The sequence below is a fragment of the Myxocyprinus asiaticus genome, chromosome 26 (genome assembly GCF_019703515.2).
Source record: "Myxocyprinus asiaticus isolate MX2 ecotype Aquarium Trade chromosome 26, UBuf_Myxa_2, whole genome shotgun sequence".
NCBI lineage: Eukaryota > Metazoa > Chordata > Actinopteri > Cypriniformes > Catostomidae > Myxocyprinus > Myxocyprinus asiaticus.
In genome coordinates this window covers 36443404-36468461 of record NC_059369.1, presented here as the reverse complement: position 1 = coordinate 36468461, position 25058 = coordinate 36443404, and the positions used below count along the sequence as shown (strand labels likewise).

At 43.1% G+C, this 25058-nt stretch overlaps 1 protein-coding gene across 1 annotated transcript in view; it reads right to left on the bottom strand.

The window, feature by feature from the left end:
- Window positions 1–25058, bottom strand: part of kirrel3b (kirre like nephrin family adhesion molecule 3b) — a 352509-nt gene that overhangs the window by 25946 nt on the left and 301505 nt on the right. The window contains exons 7-9 of the mRNA XM_051657521.1: window positions 16261–16409; window positions 15987–16114; window positions 11668–11794 (exon numbers count right to left, since the gene is read on the bottom strand). Of these exons, the coding sequence (XP_051513481.1) occupies window positions 11668–11794; window positions 15987–16114; window positions 16261–16409 (404 nt within the window). The remainder of the gene's footprint in view (window positions 1–11667; window positions 11795–15986; window positions 16115–16260; window positions 16410–25058) is intronic.

The window sequence follows — 25058 nt, the reverse complement described above, 5'->3', positions numbered from 1 at the left end:
CTAACATAATTTCTATCAAAACATAGCACTTCACATCGGTAAACACATCAAACATTGCAACAACCCTTTGTTATCCCTGAGGTTTCAACTGTCGACTGTCATTGTCGAAAACCCATTGGACACATCAACGGTCGAAAAGAAACAGGCTCTTTTCACTTTCACAAGCTCCTGATCCAGGTGGATCATGGGCCATCGTGAAAGAGGGACCTGTTTGTTCAGTTGTCGATAGTCAATCGTCAAGCGCCACTTTCCATTTGGCTTCAACACCGGCCAAAATGGTGAGCTGTATGTGGAGTAACACTCCCGAATAATGCGTTTCCTCAGCAACGTGTCAAGTATCTCTTGGATTGACTCGTAGGCAGCTAAAGGAATTCTGTACTGGCGTACGAATGTGGGTGGTGCATTTGGGTCAGTTGGGATACAAACTGTATGGAGTTCGGTGATTCCATAGTCATTGGAATCCCTTGAAAAGATCTGTTGGAAGTCGTGAAACAACTTCCACAGTTCTTGTCTTTGACCCTCTGTCGTTAAGGCGTCTGCCTTAGTGAGTTGTTGTGCTATTTCATCCTCGAATCCCAGATAAGGTTTCTCTGGTGGGGAACCGGATTCGTCACCAGTTGAATACATGTCACCCGAGTGAGCAGCGAGGGCGTACACAATCATGTCCGTTTCCGTGCCCAAGGCAGTACTGCAGATTTCTTTATTGTGTAGCGCCTCATGACAAGCAACAGTGATCATTTTGTTCGGGAAGGTCAGAAGGAGGGGTTCGAGGTTCTCCGCCCTCGTCAAGGATGGAGGCAGCTCTCCAATCACGGGCACTGTCAGCTCGAAGTCATGAAATGAGCTGTCGATCAGCAACCCTAATGGTCTACATGCCGTCACAACAATTGGTATGTTTGTTAGGTTCTGGACAAGCCAGTAAGCTGAGCAGTTGTTGAGCTCAAGCAGAGGTGTACCACAGATGGTCAGGCTGAGTTCCCAGAAGTATGGCAAGGGTTGGAAGAATGCCTGTGAACCCGGTATCATCTGTCCCTTGAGGATCATGAGGTGGACAGGGGCACCTGCAGTTCTAGCTGGGATAGTCAGGTCAAACTCGCTCGCTGCCTGAAACATCTGAGGGATGGTCTGATCAGACAACATGTGTGATCAACCGCTGCCAGATGGTGTTCAATGCTTGCCTGAGACCATAGGACCTGGTTGACAGTGTCCAGCAGAGCATGATCAACAAAACAAACTTAACCCAAAAAAATATTAAATACAAATCTCCCAACTCAAAACAGCAAAAAGCGAGCAGAGTTTAACATACAAATATACTTAAAACATCAGCATTTAGAATAAAATATAAGATTTAGTTGCGCAAGAAAAATCACAGTTTCTAAACTAAATCTGCCCAGATATCAAGCCTTACTTGGGAAATCCTGTGTGATTTCAGTAGGGTTGTCCGTTGGAATTCCTATTGCATTCTTCGGATCCAGTGGTGGAGAAGAATGCAGAAGGTAGTCAACGCTGAATGAAAAAGAGGGAGAAGGGAAACTGGTCGCCTTTCCGTTTTTCAAAATAAATTCACTGTTGCTTTACAGTGCAACTGAACCGGTTGTCATAAGTATACTATAAGACTTGAACAAAGCTAAGTTAATGTTACTCTACTGTGGCCAAATGGTGAGGTTAGAAAAACGTGGTCTCTTTGTTCTCAGTCAAAAACGGAGGGAAAACTCCTTCAGTACGTGCAAGGTAAAGATGTCCCTTAACAGCCAGCCAGAGCTTAGCACAGAGAGGCCGAACTACATCTGTCCGCTGGTTTTATTGACAAGATGACATCATCGGTCGTAGGTGCTTTTGACCAATGGCGTTTGAGACTGGGTCCATGGGCGGGACTTTGCATCCAGTTGTGAATTTGTTAAGGATCCTGGGAAACTGAGTTCAATATCTCTCCTTTGATTATAGAACAAAGGGCCATGCGGTCTCTGCTGCCATTTTGAGTGGGCCAAGGCCCTACACTGGAACTGAACCAAGCCAAAGGACTCCAAAAAACTCCACATGCCAAACAACGCATGTAATGCAAGGACAGACCTCCAGACTTTCACTGAAATCTGGTGCTTTCTTTAAAATAATTTGAGTAACCCAATCTCAAATCATGGTGTACGGTACTAAATGAAGTTCTCAGGGTTTGTTCAAAGCAAGGTCTATAGACTCCATAAAGTTAATAATTTTTCATTCATCTTCTTTCAAAGCTCACTTACCAACCAGTGTTTATTTTTGTTTAGTTGTTTGTTAGTTTAGTTGTTTGTTATAGATTAGTTAATAAAAATTAGTTTGTTTGTATTCAAAGAGAAGTTGACTGTATTTGATTAAATCATATCGGTCCCTTGAAATCTGTCGATCCTAAATGATAAATGCTCATAAACAGTATTTTGATCTATTTGTGATATTATTTTCAATGGCCATGAAAATAGTATTACTGTAAGAATTGATCTTACATTCTGATCAGCTCATCACTGGCCGAAGACTTTGATCAGACGTGAACATTACTTATTTTAATATTCCACAAATCAATTGTCAATTCCCCTTTTGAGCTAAATTCCTTGTTTATAAATTGTGAGCTAATAGAACGAGCCTGTCGTTTTAACATATTTAAAGGTGGAGAATTTTAGTCAGATTTCTAAACTGCTCGTTTGCATATATTTCCTCACATTATTTTGGTGTTCGAATGCAGCCAAGATTCTTAAAATAATTATTTAAATATAAAATCCTACAGTGATATAGTGGGATTTTTACGTCGTGTTGCAATGCATTATGGAATTGCCCTCTCCATAAAGAATACATGCAACACTGCTTTTGAATTGGGCCATTGTATCTTAGAAGGCAGCATAATCATGCTCCCTATTTCTTGGAACAGACTTCATGTCAGGAACATGCATATGATGCCTAAAAATGCTGTTTATACATGCAGCTCACTAGGTTTAGAAACAGAGCCATACAGATAAATGCAAACTGCTATGTACCAAACAAACAAAGTGAAGCACATTGATTTATATCCACATTTAGCAAGACAAATAAAGGAGCATATGGACACATTCAGATATTAAATCTCATTAAGGCAAAAATACACATAGAGAAATGTGATCCCTATCATAGGAACTAGGGTACAAAAAGCAGAAAGCAATGTGGATCCATTAGCGTGTTTTCTACAAACGGTGTCCCCTGCTAGTTATTTGATTATAATTAAATTACACAGGGCCTGGAAGAATGCTGGGACTCTCTTGTCTGTATTCTGAGTCTCAGTAGGAGCTCTGGGGTCTAGTGACATGCAACTGGGAGGAAACAGATATTGACAAATTCCAAACACATGCATTTAATTGTTGGCATAAATTGGCTTTCATGTGACTCAGTCTGGATCAACCTTTTCAAAGATTAGACGGCACGCCCATGGACAACCTACAGTTCGTTCACTGACCAATTTATGCACATTGCACACAAAACTGAAAAACACTTATTTCGATCTGTTAAATTTTAATCTGATTGGATTGCAACCTTAACCAGATCTTTTGCCATTTAGTGAAAGGTTTGGCTATGCAGGACTTGGATCAAGCTGACATAGGTAAATCATCATTTCTCTTTTAAACTCTCATTCTTTTTGCTTTCTTTCTTTGTCCTTCTCACCTGCTTTCCCTCTTTTCTTGAAACACAAAGCTCTGGTCATCAGTCACTCTTCAAGTAAATGCCTGTAAAATGCAGCCGCTCGTCAGGAGTGCACATTGTTGGGGAAGATGTGTAATGATTGATCTCATCTCCCAAATGCATGTGAACTTGACACAATCAGTTCCATGCCACAAGAGAGTCTGCGCCACATGTTGCCACATAAAAGACTATGCTGTAGGTGCTCAAACAAGCAGCACTCATGTGTTCACTTACAGAAATGAGTTTGCACACAGCATGCAATCCTCTTGTGGCTTTAAGAGCAAAAGGGCTCCACTTACTGAAAAGGTACAAAAGAGTCTTGCACTTTGATACGTACATAAAAGACAGATCCAGAATGAGAGGTGTAAAATTATTCAGAAATCAAATTAAAACAGATAAGGAACACTAAGAAAAATGGAAAGAAGGAAGAAGAGTAATACATCTTTATACACTGCATCTTTTAAGCCATTAATGCCCAGATGTTTCGCTGAGATATTTTAAAGCTGATGAATTTTTTTTTTCAGTGTTAACATTCTCATATTACAGCGTAATATGTAGAGAGAAGAATGATAAGTAAGATATTTGTAGGCTGATTTCACCTAAAAGTGTACTCTATGTCACTATCATAGCATTCCTCTGTTTGTTTGAGTGGCCAGTCCAATTAGAATTTTCAAGTATATTTTCCATGTACAGTATAAAATTATTTCAATACAGCAACTTTAGTACCAGTGTTTTTTTTTTTTAGAAACATCAAAAGAAACTTTTAAATAATGGGTTACACTAACTGGTCACAAAAGTTGCCAGGTGCATTTTACCTTTCACGAATAAACACGTAGAAATGTTAGCATGGATTCATACTTAATTAGCACTGATCGGTGTTTCTCCAAACATTTTTACATACCTCGGGTCTTTAGCGACCCGACACTGTATGTCTAGCACAAATGGATCAACAGAATGCCTAGATAGTGTTAAATTTTCAAAGCATTTTAAAGACATTTCGAAAATATAGAAAAGAAGATATTCTGTTATATTCTGATGTTTTATTTTTCATCCATTAAAGAGATGATGCAACAAATATAGAACAGGATTCATTACTTCCACACTGTAATTTATTGAGAAGCAGCTGGCTGTCAAAAACATATTGATCTACACATAAGACATAAGCTACACCTATGTATTTCTCAGGCACTTTTTGAGTCAATTCTCTCCAAAGACACACCTCAAAACTGCTGGATTTACAGCGCATTTCAGCGGCTTCTCCCCCTCTGCACCCGTGGAGTGCAGAGAACGCCCCTGGGCGCTTCGACAGAGCGAAAATAAGAGAGTATATTCTAAAAGAGTATATTTTCATTCACAAAATGAGTGGCACACACACGGAATGTCTTTTTAAAGATGACTTTCTGTTTGTGTGTTATTCCTGGTTGCGGTCGTTATCTCTCTCCTTCTGACGGCCACGATCGCTGTCTTACGTGTCTGGGCACTGCCCACGTGGAGGCATCGTTCATGGATGATTCATGTCCTTATTGCGAGAACATGACCATGGCAATGTTAGAAAAGGCTCCCCGCACCGATCCTTCTACCTACGGGTTTGAGGCCACGTCGGTTAGCACTGGGGACGATTTGGGGACATCAATGGGACCACCTCTGCCAGGTATCCCCCCACAGACCTCCCATTCCCCAGCACGCTCGCTTGCCCCAATTGGGCTCTCACAGGAGACCGCCGGCTCGTCTCAGCGCGAGTTCAACTTCTCGTTAGGAGCTCGGGAAGACGATGAGTTATCGAGCACAGCATCGGAGAGCGGGCTCATCCAGTCTGACACAGAGGCTTCAGCTGTGCTTCTTCCTTCGGGAATGGTCGCCCAGTCTCACGCCGACACGGAAATTATGTACATGCTTTCCCAGGTGGCCGCAAGCGTTGGGCTAGAGTGGAAACCTTCACTCTCTCCTGAACCCTCGCGGCTCGGCAATTGGTTCCTGGGCTCGAGGCACCACCCACGGCCACACCCCGCCCCCGTTCCTTTCTTCCCGGAAATGCATGAGGAGCTGACAAGATCTTGGGAGGCACCTTTTACTGCCCGGTCCCAGTCTTTCAGCTCCCCCGCTCTCACTACCTTTGATGGTGGAGCGGCCAGGGGGTATTCCCAAAGCTCCCATCCAGGGCCTGTAGGTTTACGTCATCCCTGACGACTGTGGCCTGCGATGCTGCTGGACAAGCCACCTCCGCCCTGCATGCCATAGCTCTCCTGCAAGTACACCAAGCCAAGGTGCTAAAAGAAATGCACGAGGGTAGTTCTGACCTGGGATTGATGCAGCAACTGTGCTTGGTGACCAACCTCACTCTCCGGGCGATGAAGGTCACGGCGCGGTCTCTCGGGCAGGACATGTCCACCCTGGTGGTCCAGGAGTGCCACCTTTGGCTCAAGTTGGTCGAGATGGGAGAGGTGGACAACCAGACACCACCCGTCTCGCGGCCGGCTGCTAAGAACCCGAGGAAGGCTTTGAAGCACCCCCGAGATAGGTGACCCAGGGGCGAGTAGACCCACTTCTCAGGGGCTGGTCAATAGACCACTCCATCCCCCGGTGGAGGGCCGGGAGGAGAATCTTTTGTCTCCGCATGCCCAGGAGGCTGCGGCACCCAAAAGCCTGACAAAAGAATGGTTCCCTCGTCTCCTGGGTCACATATCCAGTGCGCACGGCCATCGTCATGACCACCGTCCACCGTCCCATTTTGGCATGTATGGCGCTCCAGCGGTGGACCCCCCGCCCCTGTGTGCCCAGCTGTGGCACAAACACGCCCAAACGGGATTGGTTCCAGTGGACTATGGGGATGAGATTCCTCCTCCCCCCTCCTCGGCCAATCTTATGGTGGATGGCAGGAGCCAGGTAAGTGCTTTGATGTCCCTGGACTCAGCACGGCCATGGGGCTCGAGTCCCCTCGACGTGGCACCTCGTGCTCCGCCCCGCCGCGAGGCCCCACCTGCCGGTACGTCCGATGTGATCATTCCCTTGGTTCCCCTTGCCCGGAGTTTGGGCGCATGGCTCGCGCTTTCCAACCCATTGCAATGGCTGACCCGGACCATCCGACTCGGCTATGTGATTCAGTTCGCCAGGCGCCCACCCAGGTTCAACGGCGTCCGCTTCACCTCAGTGAAGGGCGAGAACACCGCTACCTTGTGTGTAGAAATCGCTACCCTTCTGCGCAAGGGTGCAATAGAGCCTGTCCATCCAGCCGAGATGAAGAAAGGGTTCTACAGCTCTGAAAGGTGGTGGGTTGCAACCAATCCTGGACCTGCGAGTACTGAACTGGGCTTTGCATAGACTCCCGTCCAAGATGCTGATGCAAAAACGCACTCTAACAAGCGTCCGGCATCAAGATTGGTTCACGGCGGTAGACCTGAAGGATGCGTACTGCCACGTCTTGGTCTTACCTCGACACAGACCCTTCCCGCGGTTTGCCTTCGAAGGCCAGGCATACCAGTACAATGTCCTCCCCTTTGGCCTGTCCTTGTTCCCTTGCGTCTTCACGAAGGTCGCAGTGGCAGCCCTTGCCCCGCAAGGGAAGTGGGCATTCACATCCTCATCTATCTCGATGACTGGCTAATCCTAGCTCACTCTCGAGAGTTGCTGTGCACACATAGGGACCTCGTGCTCCAGCACCTCAGCCGACTGGGGCTTCAGGTCAACTGAGAAAAGAGCAAGCTCTCCCCGGTTCAGAGCATCTCTTTTCTCGGTTTGGAGTTGGAAAAAACCATCACGCCGATCTGTCGCCGCCTCTTCAGCCCTTGGAGCAACCTTGCATTTCTACAGGCAGGGGTTCCCCTAGAACAGATCTCCAGGCATGTCGTGGTTACAATAGATGCCTCCAAGATGGGCTGGGGCGCCGGATGCAACGGGCACACAGCCACCGGAGTTGTTGGCAATACTGCTCGCCCTGTGGAGGTTCTGGCCATTGATCCAGGGCAAGCACCTGTTGGTCCGGACAGACAACACAGTGACGGTAGCATACATCAACCATCAAGGCAGTCTGTGCTCCCGTTGCATGTCACAACTTGCCCGCCATCTCCTCCTCTGGAGTCAGCAGCGCCTCAAGTCGCTACGAGCCACTCACATCCTGGGCGACCTCAACACCGCAGCGGATGCACTGTCATGTCAGGTTACCCTCAGGGGAGAGTGGAGACTCCAACCTCAGGTGGTCCAGCTGATTTGGAGTCGATTCGGTCAAGCACAGGTAGACCTGTTTGCTTCTAGGGAATCCTCCCACTGCCCGCTTAGGTACGCCCTGACTGAGGTACCCCTCGGTATAGATGCGCTGGCACACAGCTGGCCCCCTGGACTACGCAAATATGCGTTTCCCCCAGTGAGCCTACTTGCACAGACCCTGTGCAAGGTCAGGGAGGACGAGAAGCAGGTCATCCTAGTAGCAACCTACTGGCCCACCCAGATGTGGTTCTCAGATCTCATACTCCTCACGACAGCCCCCCCTGACCAATTCCCCTGAGGAAGGACCTTCTTTCTCAGGGACAGGGCACCATCTGGCACCCGTGACCAGACCTCTGGAATCTCCATGTCTGGCCCCTGGATGGGACACGGAAGACTTAAGTGGCCTACCACCCGTGGTGGTAGACACGATCACTCAGCTCTCCCTCTACGAGGCGCCTGTATGCCTTGAAGCGGCGTCTGTTCGCTAAGTGGTGTTCTTCCCAACGCGAAGACCGCCAGAGATGCGCAGTCGGATTGGTGCTGGGCAGCACCCAACACCTTTGCGAGGTTCTACAATCTCTGGATTCAGCTGGTCTCATCCCGTGTATTGGCAGGCACGAGCAGGTAAGTTCCGGGACAGCTGGCCAGGTGTACCACTTATGCATAGCGCCTTTCCCCTTCCTTGAGGTGAAGACGTGCGCTCTTGACTCCCAGTCATATTCACAGACTGTGATCCCTGGATGACTTTCCTCCTTAGCCCTCTGGCAGTTGAGTTTGTGGAGAAACTCGCTGACCGGCCCAGTAGTGCGCTATTGAGCCCCTGTACTGAGGTAGGTGCGCCACATGTGCTGGTTCCCTGAAGGAATGTGATATTTTCCACAAAATCGTTTCCCTGTCAGCAAACTGTGTCTTCCTTGGGCCCCTCTGCCCCCGGTCGCCATGCTCTGTAGAAACTCCTCCCCCTTCAGGTAGGACCTACCATGGGACCTCTCCACATGACATACTTCTGACAAGACGCGGTAAGACCATGTGACTTATTCCACTCAAAATACCCCCCCCCCCTTTTGGGTGGGGTGTGGTCTCCGCGGTGTCTTCCCCTTGGGAGGGACACTCCCCGATGCAGACACTTATGGCTCCCAGTTAGTTAACAAATTCCACTCTTTTTGGGGAGAAAAGAGAGGGAAAGAGGCCTCGGCAGGGCTAGCCTGTCCCTATAGTTGGGCAGTTGACTTGTTCCTGATGGACCATTTGACGCTCATAAGAGCGTTGGGGGAGGTTACCTGATGGCCTGGTTTGCTGGCTATGAGGTACACAGCGGTCTTCCCGTCACACACGACCAGTTCATGTAACACAGTTCAGATAGTTGTGGCGTTTAGTATAGGAACCCCTAGTGTCACTACATTGACACAATGTCGAGTGAGTGAAAGATAGGGAATGTCCTGGTTACTTTTGTAACCTCCATTCCCTGATGGAGGGAACGAAACATTGTGTCCCTCTTGCCACAATGCTGAACTACCCGCTGAAGTGGCCGGGACCTGGTCTCAGCTCCTCAGCACAAAACCTGAATGTGTGGTTGCATACCAGCTCCTTTTATACCCGTATGTCCGGGGGAGTGGCATGCAAATTCTACTCGCCAATTCTCATTGGCCTTTTTTCAAAAAAGCAGAGGTGTTTGGGGCTCCCAAGAATGACCCCTAGTGTCACTACATCGACACAACGTCTCGTTCCCTCCATCAGGGAACGGAGGTTACAAAAGTAACCAGGACGATATTTTTCATGTATAATGATTTTCGGATTGAATCTCTGGAAACCACACGGCACACCGTTGTCTTGGCGATCAATCAACCAGCATCAATATAGACGGCAAAGTTTTTTTTTTTTTTCCACAAATATAACATTTGCATGCATTATACATTGTTTCCTGCTGTGTTAATACATTTAAAGACGGTGTTAATACGGATGGCTCTCGATAAATATTTGGATTAGTCACCCATATCAGAAACTTGCAGAATGAAGAACTGTTGATAAATAGCAATTATTAATGACAATAATATAAATAGGTAAAATATGGGAGAAAGTACTGCAAAGAATGAATGAGGGAAAATTACTTGAAGAGGATCAGAGTCCAAACAAAGACAGCAAAACCTAATGTAAATAACTACTGTATGTATGGCTTATAGACATATGGGAGGCTAGTTCAGTGTGATACATATTGTAACATGATAAAGGACATAATAATATTTATCTCACTTTTTTCATACTTTTCATTCGTAAAATATTTCATACTAAGTGATTCACATTTTTTTAAACAATAAAAAACAAACAAAGGATGAGTAAAGAATCAAAAGCACCCAATAATCTAAGTGTCTGTAATAAAATGATTCTTCCAATTGTGCTATGCCTTTATAAATATGTACTCTAAAATAATCTGAAAATGTTACTTTTTATTTGATGTATTCTGAATACTTTACTGAATACATTTTAGAAAGAGTATTTCGTATTCAGCCCCGAATACTTTCTTAAAGTAATCCGCCCAAACCTGGTCACCTGCAAACTATTAGCAGATTGAAATAGAGTGGCAGAGCCTTTGGCAACTTTCATAAACCTCAATAAATCTTGCTACAAGCAGAAAAACAAACAACATGATGGTATTTATTAGGGATTTCAGGCAATCCTGAACTCACTAGGAGCCAAGAATGAATGCAAAACAGAGGTACCCTTTAATTGTCCCCATAAAGAACAGCATGTACTTGATGAAAGTGGATGTCATCTGTAATTTCTGCAATTCCTGGGTCCTCTGTGGGTCTAAAACAAATATCTAACTTTGCATATTAATACTATCAGTCATAACAATTCCTTATTGATTTCCTTTCATTTCACAGGAACAAACTGCATTAGCAAATCTCCATGTGCAGAGGAATAATTCAATGCAAACACAATTGTCACATTGGCTGAACTTCTCTTATTTTCTGCTCACGTCAAAGCTGTGGCCCATGGCAAATGAGAGAAAGGAGCTTTTAGAAGACATACAGGATTTTGTGAAAGCTGTCGTGTGGCTAATGCATGCTGCCTGCATATCAAAGGACTGTAATGAAGTCATTTATCTGAGAGGAGCCAGTCTCCTGCTATTCTCTGCTGCTCATTAGTCTGTCACAGCCTAAGAAACAGCACCTTGTACCATTCTTACTGCATATAATCATCATTAGCCCAGAGAAACAGCAGACCTTCCACAAAACAGTAAACATCAAACTTCTGACTCAGTCAACACTGAATGCCTAAATAGTTCTAATTTCAAACAACTTTAACCTGAATTTTCAGTTTCTTGTACCTTGCTTAGGTACATGTGGTCCTTCTTGGCAATCAATGGGACTGACAGTCAAACTCTCATTGACCATGTGACTCTGGCCATTGACTTCCACCATGTGCACTTAATTCTTAAATTTTAATCCTTTCTATCTGTCTGAGATAAACAAATAAATGGATTTTCTAAAATAACGACTCACACACTTCTGCAATTGGTTGAACACACAGATAGTCCCACCCTAAACTCACACCACTGGTTGAGCAAATGTTACCACCTCGGGCTGGTCAGGATGCTTGGACTGCCGCATAGCCACAGTGTTACATGTTTAGATGAAATCAACCAACAAATGGCCTTCTTATAGTTGACTCATCATTTGTACATAAAAAAGAATACACACATCCACTTTAAGTTCATTTGGTATCAGATCCAGATTAAATACATTAACCCTCTATAAGTGAGATCTTGCAAATGAGTGTCAAACTTACCGTTTACAGTGAGAGCAACTTCCTTCTCTGCTGCACCAACGCGAGGGACCACCGCACGGCACACATACTTCCCAGCATCCTCTTGCCTGACAGCTTTCAGTGTCAGGATGTTCTCATTGCTTAGCACCTGTGGTCAAAGGTCAAGGATCAAGACATTAAAAGGGAGCAAAAGAGGAGCTATGACCAGGGTCTAAACGAATCAGAACTCACAGATGGGCAGCTAATCTTGAAAAAGGCACTCCTTCTTAATTATTCAAATCCAATTTTGGTCAGATGTAGGTCTGTGTGAACACTGGAGAAGGTAGATGACAGCCACCCAGGAGAGAAATGAGACCAGTCCACTTTCAGCAGGGTAGAACTCTCCCTATGCATGGCACAGGGGCAAACCCAGAACTGTGTCACTATCCATCAGCAACTATTACGATTGCGGGGACTCTGAAGAAACATTATGTTTTCTCTTGCCATCAGGGTACTGCACTGAATCTTAACACTGTAAGTACCATCATGTCCTTAAAATAAGATTGTGTCTTTAGATGAAACAAAAGGACATGCGTTGTTGCAATTCTGCTTATGAGATGTTCATGCATAAAAGGCAGTTTATGGAATTAACAGATCAGAGATTTATTATTACGTTGACTTAACAAAGTCAACATACTGTTCCCTATCTGTCACTCACTCGATGTTGTGTTGATGTAGTGACACTAGGGGTCAATCTTGGGAGCCCCAAACACCTCTGATCTTTGAAAAAAGGCCAATGAGAATTGCCGAGTGGAATTTGCATGCCACTCCCCCAGACATACGGGAATAAAATTAGCTGGTATGCAACCACTCATTCAGATTTTCTCTTCAGAGCTGAGCGGTTCTATTCATTGAGCTAAATTCAGCACTGGCTTCAGACTCGAGTCCCGAGATGGGCATGGTGCCGTGGGACACATCGTGTGGTTGTCATTCCGATCTGTCGCCGCCTCTTCAGCCCTTGGACTAACCTGACATTTCAATGGGCAGGGGTTCCCCTAGAACAGGTCTCCAGGAGTGTCGTGGTTACGACAGACGCCTCCAAGACGGGCTAGGGCACCGTATGCAATGGGCACGCAGCCACCGGCTCCTGGACTGGCCCGCGGCTATGTTGGCACATCAACTGCCTCAAGTTGTTGGCAGTACTGCTCGCCCTGCGGAGGCTTCGACCGTTGATCCAGGGCAAGCATGTGTTGGTTCGGACAGACAACACGGCAATGGTGGCATACATCAACTGCCAAGGTGGCTTACGCTCCCATTGCATGTAACAACTCGCCCGCCGTCTCCTCCTCTGGAGTCAGCAGCACCTCAAGTAGCTGTGAGCCACTCACATCCCGGGCGACCGCAACACCGCAGCGGACGCGCTGTCACAACAGGTTATGATCAGGGGAGAGTGGAGACTCCACCCCCAGGTGGTCCAGCTGATCTGGAGTCGATTCGGTCGAGCACAGGTAGACCTGTTTGCTTCCTGAGAATCCTCCCACTGCCCGCTTTGGTACACCCTGACCGAGGCACCCCTCGGTATAGATGTGCTGGCACACAGCTGGCCCCCTGGACTATGCAAATACGCATTTTCCCCAGTGAGCCTACTTCCACAGACCCTGTGCAAGGTCAGGAAGGACAAGGAGCAGGTCGTCCTGGTAGCACCCTTCTGGTCCACCCAGACATGGTTCTCGGACCTCACGCTCCTTGCGACAGCCCCCCCCCCAGCGAATTCCCCTGAGGAAGGACCTTCTTTCTCAAGGACAGGGCACCATGTGGCACCCATGGCCAGATCTCTGGAACCTCCATGTCTGGCCCCTGGATGGACCTAAGTGGCCTACCACCTGTGGTGGTTGACACAATCACTCAGGCTAGGGCTCCCTCTATGAGGCACCTGTACGCCTTGAAATGGCGTCTGTTCACTAAGTGGTGTTCTTCCCGATGTGAAGACCCCAAGAGATGTGCAGTCGGATCGGTGCTTTCCTTCCTACAGGAGAGGTTGGAGGGGCAGCTGTCCCCCTCCACCTTGAAGGTGTATATAGCCGCCATTTCAGCACATCACGATGCAGTGGATGGTAAGTATTTGGGGAAGCATGACTTGATCATCAGGTTTCTGAGAGGTGCTCGGAGGTTGAACCCCCCAGACCACGCCTCATTCCCTCATGGGATCTCTCTGTAGTCCTTCGGGGACTACGGGGCGCTCCCTTCGAGCCATTGGAGTCAGCCGAGCTAAAGGCACTCTCTCGCTCACTTCCATCAAGAGGGTAGGGGACCTGCAGGTGTTCTCTGTCAGCAAATCGTGCCTGGAGTTCGGTCCGGGCTACTCTCACGTGACCGACCGGGCTATGTGCCCAAGGTTCCCACGACCCCATTTAGGGATCAGGTGGTGAACCTGCAAGCGCTGCCCCAGGAGGATGCAGACCCAGCCTTGGCGTTGCTGTGTCCGGTGCGCGCTTTACGCATCTATTTGGATCGCACGCAGAGCTTTAGAAACTCCGAGCAACTCTTTGTCTGCTTTGGTGGACAGCGGAAAGGAAGCACTGTCTCCAAACAGAGGATCACCCATTGGGACATTGACGCCATCGATCACGCTCAGCACATGCCGCCCCCCGCGGGGCTACGAGCCCATTCAACCATGAGTGTAGCGGCCTCCTGGGCCCTGACCAATGGCACCTCTCTAGCAGACATCTGCAGAGCAGCGGGCTGGGCAACACCCAACACCTTTGCGAGGTTCTACAATCTCTGGGTTGAGCCGGTTTTGTCTCGTGTTTTGTCAGGTACGAACAGGTAAGTTCCGGGACAGCTGGCTGGGTGTACCGCTTGCGCATAGCGCCTTTCCCTCCTTTGAGGTGAAGACGTGCGCTGTTGACTCCCAGTAGTGTTCACAAAGTGGTGATCCCTGGATGACTTTTCTCCTTAGCCTTGTGGTAGACGAGTTTGCGGAGAAACTCACTGCCGGCCCAGTACATGTGCTAACTAAGCCCTTTACTGGGGTAGGTGCTCCACATGTGCTGGTTCCCCATAGGTGGCCCCATGTGATGTATATCTGCCACTAAATCGTTTCCCTGTTGGTAAACTGCATCTTCCTTGGGCAGAGGTTCATCTTCCCCTGGTCACCGTGTTTGTAGAATTCCTCCCCTCTTGGGCTGGACCTATCATAGGACTTCTCCACATGACATACTTCCGACAAGACTCGGTAAGAACATGTGATGTATTTCCACTCAAAATACCCCCCCCCCCCCCCTCGGGCAGGGTGTGGTCTCCGCAGTGTCTTCCCCTTGGGAGTGACACCCCCCTGACGTAGACACTTATGGCCCCAGTCGGTAAACAAATTCCACTCTTTTTGGGGAGAAAAGAGAGGAAAAGAGGCCACGACTGGGCGAGCCTGTCCCTATTTTTTGGGCAGTTGACTTGTTCCCGAAGGACTGTTCAACACTCATAAGAACATTGGGGGAGGTTACGTGACGGCCTGGTGCGCTGGCTACGAGGCACACAGCGGTCTGCCCATCTTGCACAGCCACTCCACGTAACACAGTTCTGCTTATTGTGGCGTTTCGTATAGGGAACCCTAGTGTCATTACATCGACACAATGTCGAGTGAGTGACAGATAGGGAACATCCTGGTTACTTTCGTAACCTCCGTTCCCTGATGGAGGGAACGAGACGTTGTGTCCCTCCTGCCACAATGCTGAACTACCCGCTGAAATGGCTGGACCTTATATCGGCTCCTCAGCATAAAACCTGAATGAGTGGTTGCATACCAGCTCCTTTTATACCCGTATGTCCGGGGGAGTGGCATGCAAATACCACTCGCCAATTTTCATTGGCTTATTATCAAAGACCAGAGGTATCTCGGGCTCCAAAGAGTGACCCCTAGTGTCACTACATAGACACAATGTCTCGTTCCCTCCATCAGGGAACGGAGGTTACGAAAGTAACCAGGACGTTTTTCTAAAGAACTTCTCCTAGAGCTTTTAAGCTACATCCACCAAATTTGGCACAGAGGTACATACTGTTCCAACTTGGGTTGCTATGTCTTTTGTTAAATGGTCAAAATGATTTTTTTTTTTCAAAGTTATAAAAATCTAGTTAAGAGTATCATATAAAAGTTGACAGTAATGTTTTCCCTATCTACTCCCAAAGACAAAAGGAAATGGGTTGTCTGAACATCACTGTACTATTAATGTATCTAGAATAAAAAATAGGACTCTAAAGAGGTGGTTGGTGAGAGAACCGTGTGTTTACTCCAAAGATTAAGCTTGGAGAATCTGATCTCAGAACACTGTTAAAGGGCAGAATCACAGACATTGTTCACAACTTACCACTCCAGAGCCCCTTTTCATCCATACAATCGTTAAAGAGGGGTTTCCTGTCCAGGCACAGTTGAAAATAGCATCTGACCCCAAGTCAACCTGTAAAGACTGGGGCTCTGCAGCCATCCGAGGTCCAACTGGAGAAAACAGACCAGGTTATAACATCTATTCAGAAGTTATAAAATGTATCTATTTAGTTTAAATAGAAGATAGGTGGCAACTGGGCTCTACTGATGTTTGCATAGATACTTTCCCAGATTATGAACTAACAGAGAGAACTTACAGTAGACGTCCACATTGCGACTGATGTTGGTGCTCCCTAGTGGGTTGGTGACCTCACAGGATACTGGCTCTGTGAAGAATGAGTGGTCCACAATGACCTCATAAGTGTCTCCAGACACTTCCTTTATCACACTTCCTCCTTTAGCCCACCTAAAAGTAGATACAGATTATATATAATTAGATTTGAAAAAGCCATCTCTAGCCAGTTAAGGAAGATGAGTTGCCAAAAAAGATTTGACAAAGTTGATCAACCCTCTAATTTTAGGGGTAGTTAATGCTTAGGGATTTAAAGAGTTTGGGCTGCATCTGTTTTACCAGAATACTGTTCCAAGACCAACAAAAGATGTTGATCCAGGAGAATATCCTACTTTGGCTAAATAAATTCACTGATGTGAGAAATATACCATATTTCAGACTTGACTTCCCTTTTTATATAATTAATTTTTAAATTTGAAGCCTCGATATCCACCTGGGATCTAGTTTTCACCTCTGGTGGGTCACAGTGGTACCATGATACATATCCTAAGTTCATTTGTCAAAGTGGTATCAGATCCACAAGTCTAGAGAAATACATTAACTCTCTTTAGGTCTAACTTTCTCCTTAATGGAACAGAAAGAGACATCATTATGAGTCCCTGCAAGACTTATGCTATCATAGGAAAATGGAACACGCTTTAGAGGTTACCATGGCAATGACAGGAAAACCTGGCTTCTAATCCATCTGCTTCTATCATAGTCATCAATGAGGCATGGCAGCTGACTGTAGGTGGTTAGAGACCAACAGCAGGACCAATGAGCACTTTCCCTGGGAGCCAATTTCTCCAAACCAGGAATTTTTTATTGTATATATGACAAATCATTAAAGTGAGAAATATCTGCTTGCTTCAGCATGCTTCTTGCCTGCATACCAAGTCAACAACCCATTCTTCTATTACACAGAAAGGAGCCAGACTAGCAAAAACAAATGCCCCCCCACCCCCCCAAACTCTGTAAACTAAAGAAACCTGATGATTATAAATTGTCATTGCTCCCCATAAGGAAATATACAAGGAACTATTTGTTTATGTTGGAGGGTTGCATCTTCTGTCAGTGATTATTTCTTCCATACTGTTTAAGTAATTCCTCTGTGTGTGTCACTTGCTCTGTCTAGTTTATAGCAGAAGATGGTTTCCTGTTGACATCTATGATAGGACACATTTGTACAAGCCAAAGCCAATGGAGAATGGGTGTCATAGCCTGACACTTGTGAAAATATTGAGATAAACTGGTATATTCAATGCTCCTTTCTGTGGAGAGCCTGAGAGAAAAATTGCTTTACAAAGCCAGTTTTTAATCTCGGTTCACTTAAAGCAGCCTTCACCAGTCGAATGGTGCCAAAACTCCACAATTCACCTGCTCTGTGGGAGTGAATGCACAATTCATTACCTCTGCAACTAACTAATACCATCTGTGGACTCCGATAGAGTGTAATTTAAACGATAACAGTCTCCCTCCTGACTAAATTAAAATAAGGATAGAGAGGAGTTGTAATTGGCCTAACTAGTGTGCTTGAGGAGCCCTGTTTCATGTTGTTAACATAAGCAGCTTAGAACACACTCTGCTAAATCTGCACAGGCACACCTGTGCTTCCAAACATATTAAAATCAGGCCAGACGGGTGCATGTGTCGCCTTCGTCCTCAACATAATTGCCCTAAGGGCTGATTATGCAGCGCTGTGAAACTTTATATTGATGTGCAATTACAGCAGCGATCACCTGCTATACATATGCCAGGTGGAGGTTTTCTTTCCCACAGCAAGATATAGATTACAATTAAAGATGTTGTAGGAGTTGTTGTATAAAAAAGATTGACTGTGCCATAATTTAATTCAACTGAAAATAGCCTGTTTATTACAAGAGGCTATAAGGGTGTTTATCAAGCTTTCAAGGTTCAATACAAGTTAAGCTTAGTCGAGAGCATTTGTGGTATAATGTTGATTACCATAAATAAATAAATAAATAAATAAATAAATAATAATAGTAATAATAATAATAATAATAATAATAATAATTACTTTGACTGATCCCTAGTTTATATATATATATAAAAAAAAGTATTTACAGTAAGGCCATTACAATAAATGTGATTGGGACCAGTCCATAAATGGTATATTACACAATGTTTCAAAAGTATAGCCACAAGGCGGAAACAATAATATGTGTTAGCATGATTTGTGTGAAAAAAAATTAAAAAAAAAATTAAAAAAAAATCGCTGGCTTACCTAATCTGTGTAAAGTTATATCCAAGATTGTGTTGCCATGATGACATGATGGCGGTAAACTCTGTATACACTAAAATCCTGTAGTACAGAAATTCTATTACAAAAAAATCAGCAAATTTTTAAGTTTATTTCTTGTGCTTATATTTTTGAAACTGTAGTTTTATATTTATGAAAAGGCCCCATTCAGTTCCACTGTAAGTGCCTTACTGTAACGCATTTTTTATTATTTTTTTAAATAGCGAAGGCAACCTGGTCTCATAGTGAAAACGTGACTCAATATACATTTTTGAAAAACTTGTTAAAGTGTCTCCAGGTACAAGTCCCTGCAGTTTCCAGGACAAATTAAAACTAGAGGCGCTACAACAACTGTGTGTTTTATTCACTTTCACTTAAATCATGATGTAGGGCTTTACTGGTTGTTTAGATCAGTGTTACTATCAGAAATAATTAATAATTATTTCTTTAGTTATTAATTAATATTTAAATTAATTAATTGAATCTAACTCATTAAAACCTCATATGGGGCTCCAGTAAATGTAGTGTGCTACGTTTAGGAGCAAGTTAGGTTATTAGCAATAATTAATAATTATCAAAGATAATTATTAATTATTAAAATCAATAGAACATTGATGAGAATCAATGTTAGTTTTTTAATCCTTTAAATCAACAATTATCAAAGATAATCGTTAATTGTTAACATCGATGAAACATTAATTAAAATTAACACTAGCTTATTGATCATTCAGATTCAACAATCATCAAAGATAATTATCAATTATCAAAAATCAATAGAATATTAATAAGGATTAACATTGACGGGGCACCACCCTGGAATCAGGGACTAATAACCAGATAGTAAAACAGTCTCAATATTAGATTGTTTTCTTAGGAAAATCGACATCCAAAGAATATCGATTTTCAGGAAAAAAAACAATTAATGAAGGTTTGAATCCGAGCACTGACATCCCATCAGCATGACACATGAAGACACTTCTTCACACACAAAACAAAACACTTCTCTTTGTAATATAAACAAAGTTGATTTATGCAGTAATATCAATTAATAATTAATACAATGCAGTCAATAAACTTCTGACTTACAACTACAAACTAAACAGTGATATGATTAGATATGGAAATAAAAATAATCCTATAACACATAAGGTGTGTGTGTGTGTGTGTGTGTGTGTGGTTAGTACGAGAGAGAGAGAATTAAGTGACAGCCCTAAAGCAGCTGTTAATTTATCACTCAGAGACGCGGTGGACGGCTCGTAAAAGTCCCGCATTCTTTGACTCTTTAGTGGATAACTCAGTTTGCCGGTTTCACCCGCGATGGCAAAAATGCGCAACAGTCCAATTTGGTTGGACCACAATACAGCAAAACAAATTCGTGATAATTAATACCCTGAGTATTAATAATAAGCGGACATGGCGGTCCGTAAACTGTACAAGCAAAAACCTTGAAAAACAAGAATAACACACTAATAATATTCTATCTCTGCCCAGACGTAAACCTCTTACTTGAATCGCATGAGGACACAGGTAGAATGTGTTTTCCTCCGTCCTTTAACTCCGACCCGGTTCCTTGAGGCTCGGGTGATGACGGGAGGCCGTTTCCTTGCTCTGTTGGCGGGCAAGGCTGTTGATTCTCTACGGGCTGGCGGAGAACTCAGAAATGTCGACTTGATTGAAGATGGAAGAGAAATCTTTAATCTCTTCACTTCTGCAGGCAAACGGATGAAGATGTGGATTGCTCAGTGGTCTCCTTCGGATCCGTTAGAGTGTTCGGTTGAACACAGAGTAATCTCAACTCATCCAGCGAGATGGAGATTGTATGGCCACAGTTTCAAGTCAGACGTTACTTCCTTGTGCCACGAGGTTGCACCTGAGAGCAGCGATGAGCTGCATCTACACACTGCAAACAAAGTCGCTGGAAGCAAATCCCGGAAGCATTTCAGAGGTATTTCAACTCCTGATGATGTCATGTTTAAGGGACGTTCTGTTGTGTGCCTCATCCAATAGGAGTTGAGAGTTCGATCCTTTAGTGAGCAAGGCTTCATGGGATTTGTAGTCTGTTTTGGACTCCCTTTGTTTGATTTTGGCACGATTTTTATCAGTATAATTTACAACTTGGAATGTAGGGGCTTGAGTTAGGTTTTTTTTTTCCGACTGTGTTAGGCCTGCCTTTGTCTTCTATCTGAATACATGAGGCCCAACAATGACTGATTATGACTTTTTTGTCTATAACTCAGAACCTGCTATTTTATGATATCCACACACTTTTACTCAAACACATCTTTTGAAAAACAATACATCTTAATGCTTTTATTACAGACTCACCTATATATATATATATATATATATATATATATATATATATATATATATATATATATATACACACACACACACACACACTTAGTCCAACACGGATAGCTTGTGCTGTAGCTCACCTGATAGGGCATGGGTTAGGGAGGTATGTTTAAAAAAAAAAAAAAATCTAAAATTTACCTTAAAACCGTGTCTGAATATGACACCATTTTACTTAGTTTTGGCGCACCCCTGGGCATTTCACTGGAAACCTGCAGCCAAACGTGATATACAGCACGTATTTTCTGAATTACAAAAATGTTGTCATGTTCATGTAAATTTCAAGAAACCAGGCTGATGAAGGACAAGTTTGAAGACTAACATTTTCATGTTTATCAGTATTATTGATTATCATCAGTATTTGTAATGATTTTGTTATGCTTTTACATCATGTGTCTTATATTCATTCTTACAGCCATGCATAAGTTCAAATTTATATAAGTTATATGTAAGTCTTATATAAGTTCTTTACATTACCTCATGGTAAACTTGGAATTTTTCCATATACAGTTGTGCTCAAAAGTTTGCATACCCTGGCAGAAATTGTGAAATTTTGGCATTGATTTTGAAAATATGACTGATCATGCAAGTCTTTTATTTAAGGATAGTGATCATATGAAGCCATTTATTATGACATAGTTGTTTGGCTCCTTTTTAAATTATAATGATAACAGAAATCACCCAAATGGCCCTGATCAAAAGTTTACATACCCTTGAATGTTTGGCCTTGTTACAGACACACAAGTTGACACACACAGGTTTAAAATTAAAGTTTAATTTCCCACACCTGTGGCTTTTTAAATTGCAATTAGTGTCTGTGTATAAATAGTCAATGAGTTTTTAGCTCTCACATGGATGCACTGAGCAGACTAGATACTGAGCCATGGGGAGCAGAAAAGAACTGCCAAAAGACATGCGTAACAAGGTAATGGAACTTTATAAAGATGGAAAAGGATATAAAAAGATATCCAAAGCCTTGAAAATGCCAGTCAGTACTGTTCAATCACTTATTAAGAAGTAGAAAATTCGGGGATCTCTTGATATCAGGTAGACCAAGAAAGATTTCAGCCACAACTGTCAGAAGAATTGTTCGGGATACAAAGAAAAACCCACAGGTAACCTCAGGAGAAATACAGGCTGCTCTGGAAAAAGACGGTGTGGTTGTTTCAAGGAGCACAATACGACGATACTTGAACAAAAATGAGCTGCATGGTTAAGTTGCCAGAAAGAAGCCTTTACCGCGCCAATGCCACAAAAAAGCCCAGTTAAAATATGCCCAACAACACCTTGACACACCTCACGGCTTCTGGCACATTGTAATTTGGAGTGACGAGACCAAAATAGAGCTTTATGGTCACAATGATAGGCACTATGTTTGGAAAGGGGTCAACAAGGCCTATAGTGAAAAGAATACCATCCCCACTGTGAAGCATGGTGGTGGCTCACTGAAGTTTTGGGGGTGTGTGAGCTCTAAAGGCACGGGGAATCTTGTGAAAATTGATGGCAAGATGAATGCAGCATGTTATCAGAAAATGCTGGCAGACAATTTGCATTCTTCTGCACAAAAGCTGCACATGGGACGCTCTTGGACATTCCAGCATGACAGTGACCCTAAGCACAAGGCCAAGCTGACCCTCCAGAGGTTACAGCAGAAAAAGGTGAAGGTTCTGGAGTGGCCATCACATTCTCCTGACCTTAATATCATCGAGCCACTCTGGGGAGATCTCAAACATGCGGTTCATGCAAGACGACCAAAGACTTTGCATGACCTGGAGGCATTTTGCCAAGACGAATGGGCAGCTATACCACCTGCAAGAATTTGGGGCCTCATAGACAACTATTACAAAAGACTGCACGCTGTCATTGATGCTAAAGGTGGCAATACACAGTATTAAGAACTAAGGGTATGCAGACTTTTCATTTTATTCATTGTTGCCATGTTTTGTTTTATGATTGTGCCATTCTGTTATAACCTACAGTTGAATATGAATCCCATAAGAAATAAAAGAATTGTGTTTTGCCTGATCATTCATGTTTTCTTTAAAAATGGTACATATATTACCAATTATCCAAGGGTATGCAAACTTTTGAGCACAACTGTACATATGTGAATCAAATTAAGGGGGAAGAGTGGGGTCTGCTCTAGACAAAGGAAAGCATTTGTTTGTTTTTTGTTTTTCATATGGATGGACTTAAATATGCCCCGCAAAAATGCTCTTCAGAGAAAGATGAGGAAGAGGAAGAGAAAGATGGGAAAGACAATGAAGACCATCACATAACATTATTATAATTAAAATTTCACTTTCTCTCCTATGTCTCATAACTAAACAAACTAATAAATGTACTTTTTCTTGGCAAATTTAACTGGTGTGGCTCTGTGACTTCACAACGTGGGAAAATATATACATTTAAAGTCTTCAAAGTTGAAATTATTTTCTGTGGTAATCAACATTATTCTATAAGTCCTTTAAAGGGATAGTTCACATACTAGTTCACATTATTTACTCACCTCATTGTTGTTAGAACCCTGTATGACTTTCTTCTTTCTAAACACAATGGGAGAAATTGTCAAACAATGTCATACAATGGCAGTTTATGGTGACTACCTCTTCAAGCTTTAAAATGACGCATAAATCATTTTAATTTAATAAATTATTTCATGAGCCTCATGATTGTTCTGAAAGCGTACAATAAAGTTTGGTAAGAAACAAGCCAAAATCTAATGTATTATTTAGTGAAGCTATTGTTGGAATGTCTGTCACCTCTTCTCCATTCTGAACTGGTGTGTGTGTGTGACAGATCTCTGCCTAAAGAGAGAAAACATTTGGTAGGTGTACCTAGGGGTGTGCAGCGAAGCCATTATCTGTATTTGTATCTGTATCTGTTCATATGATAAAATTATCTGTATCTGTCTCTGTATTTGGATAGAACCGGGTGTGGGTGGGGATTAAACCGGAAGTGTGTCAAAATGAAATGAAATGGCCATTTTTAAATGTTACTCTTAGTTTCTATTAATAAAATGTGCCTTTGCATAATAATAGCCTTATTATTATTATTATTATTATTATTATACAACAATTATAAAAAAAATTAAAAATTAAAAAAAAAAATCTTTTTTTTTCTTACCAGAAAAAGCTGAATTTGTAGGCTACATTAACTGTGGAATATGTTGTTAACTGTGGTTTCTCCTGGTATTTCTGATATTAATATCACCATGAAACAGAATTAGCATTTGTCTGTTCATGTATAACAACATTATTCTGAAGGCAGGATGTGTCAAGCAAAATTTGAAATGTCAAGCACACATTTTTAGTGAATAATGAATACAAATACAAAAAAATAAATAAAATGAAAATAAAATCAATATAGCCTACAAACAGGTGGATGTCCGGTAAGTCTATCAGGAATTTTTACGATAAGACACCATTATTTAGTAAAATAATAATAATAATAATGATAATAATAATTAGGTTAAATTTATATAGCGCCTCACCAGCGGTAGCACAGTTTAAAGATGGAGAATAAGAAAAAAAAGAAGGAGAATGTTTCTTCGTTTTACATAAGGAGGAATATTCCTAATAGATGAATACTCTATGGAGAATTTAAACCTTTATGGAGCATTTTAACTTCTTTTTTTTCAGAATAAAGTCTTAACCAGATAATGTTCTTAATCGCTGATGTGGACATAAATGTGGTCAATTTTAAAAGACGGATAGATGCGCTCCGATGTGAAATCATCACTTAAGGTAAGGACTTTAAGGACATTGCGCTCAGGTTTAGGCTATAAATGAATACATGGGAATCATGTGTGAATCGTGTGATACATTAACATAGACATTTCAAGAAGTGGAAAGTGTATATAATCTTAATGTTACACTTGATAAGCTCCAGATGCACACAATTAACAGAGACTACAAACGGAGTCGAGAACGTGCCCATCCGATCTGAAATCACAACGTGCCCATTTTCATTCATATGGTTTACACTATAGAAATATTGGCTACACAGATTCATAAATTCTTTGTCATTTTGTATATGCTTATTTAAAATGTCACTTTATTCTTGTGCCTCTTGGATAGTCAGTCATACGAATATTTTTTTTAAATATTATTTGGATGAATCCGATATTCATTTTTAAGTCATTATTCGTGCCTTTCCAAATAAGCTAT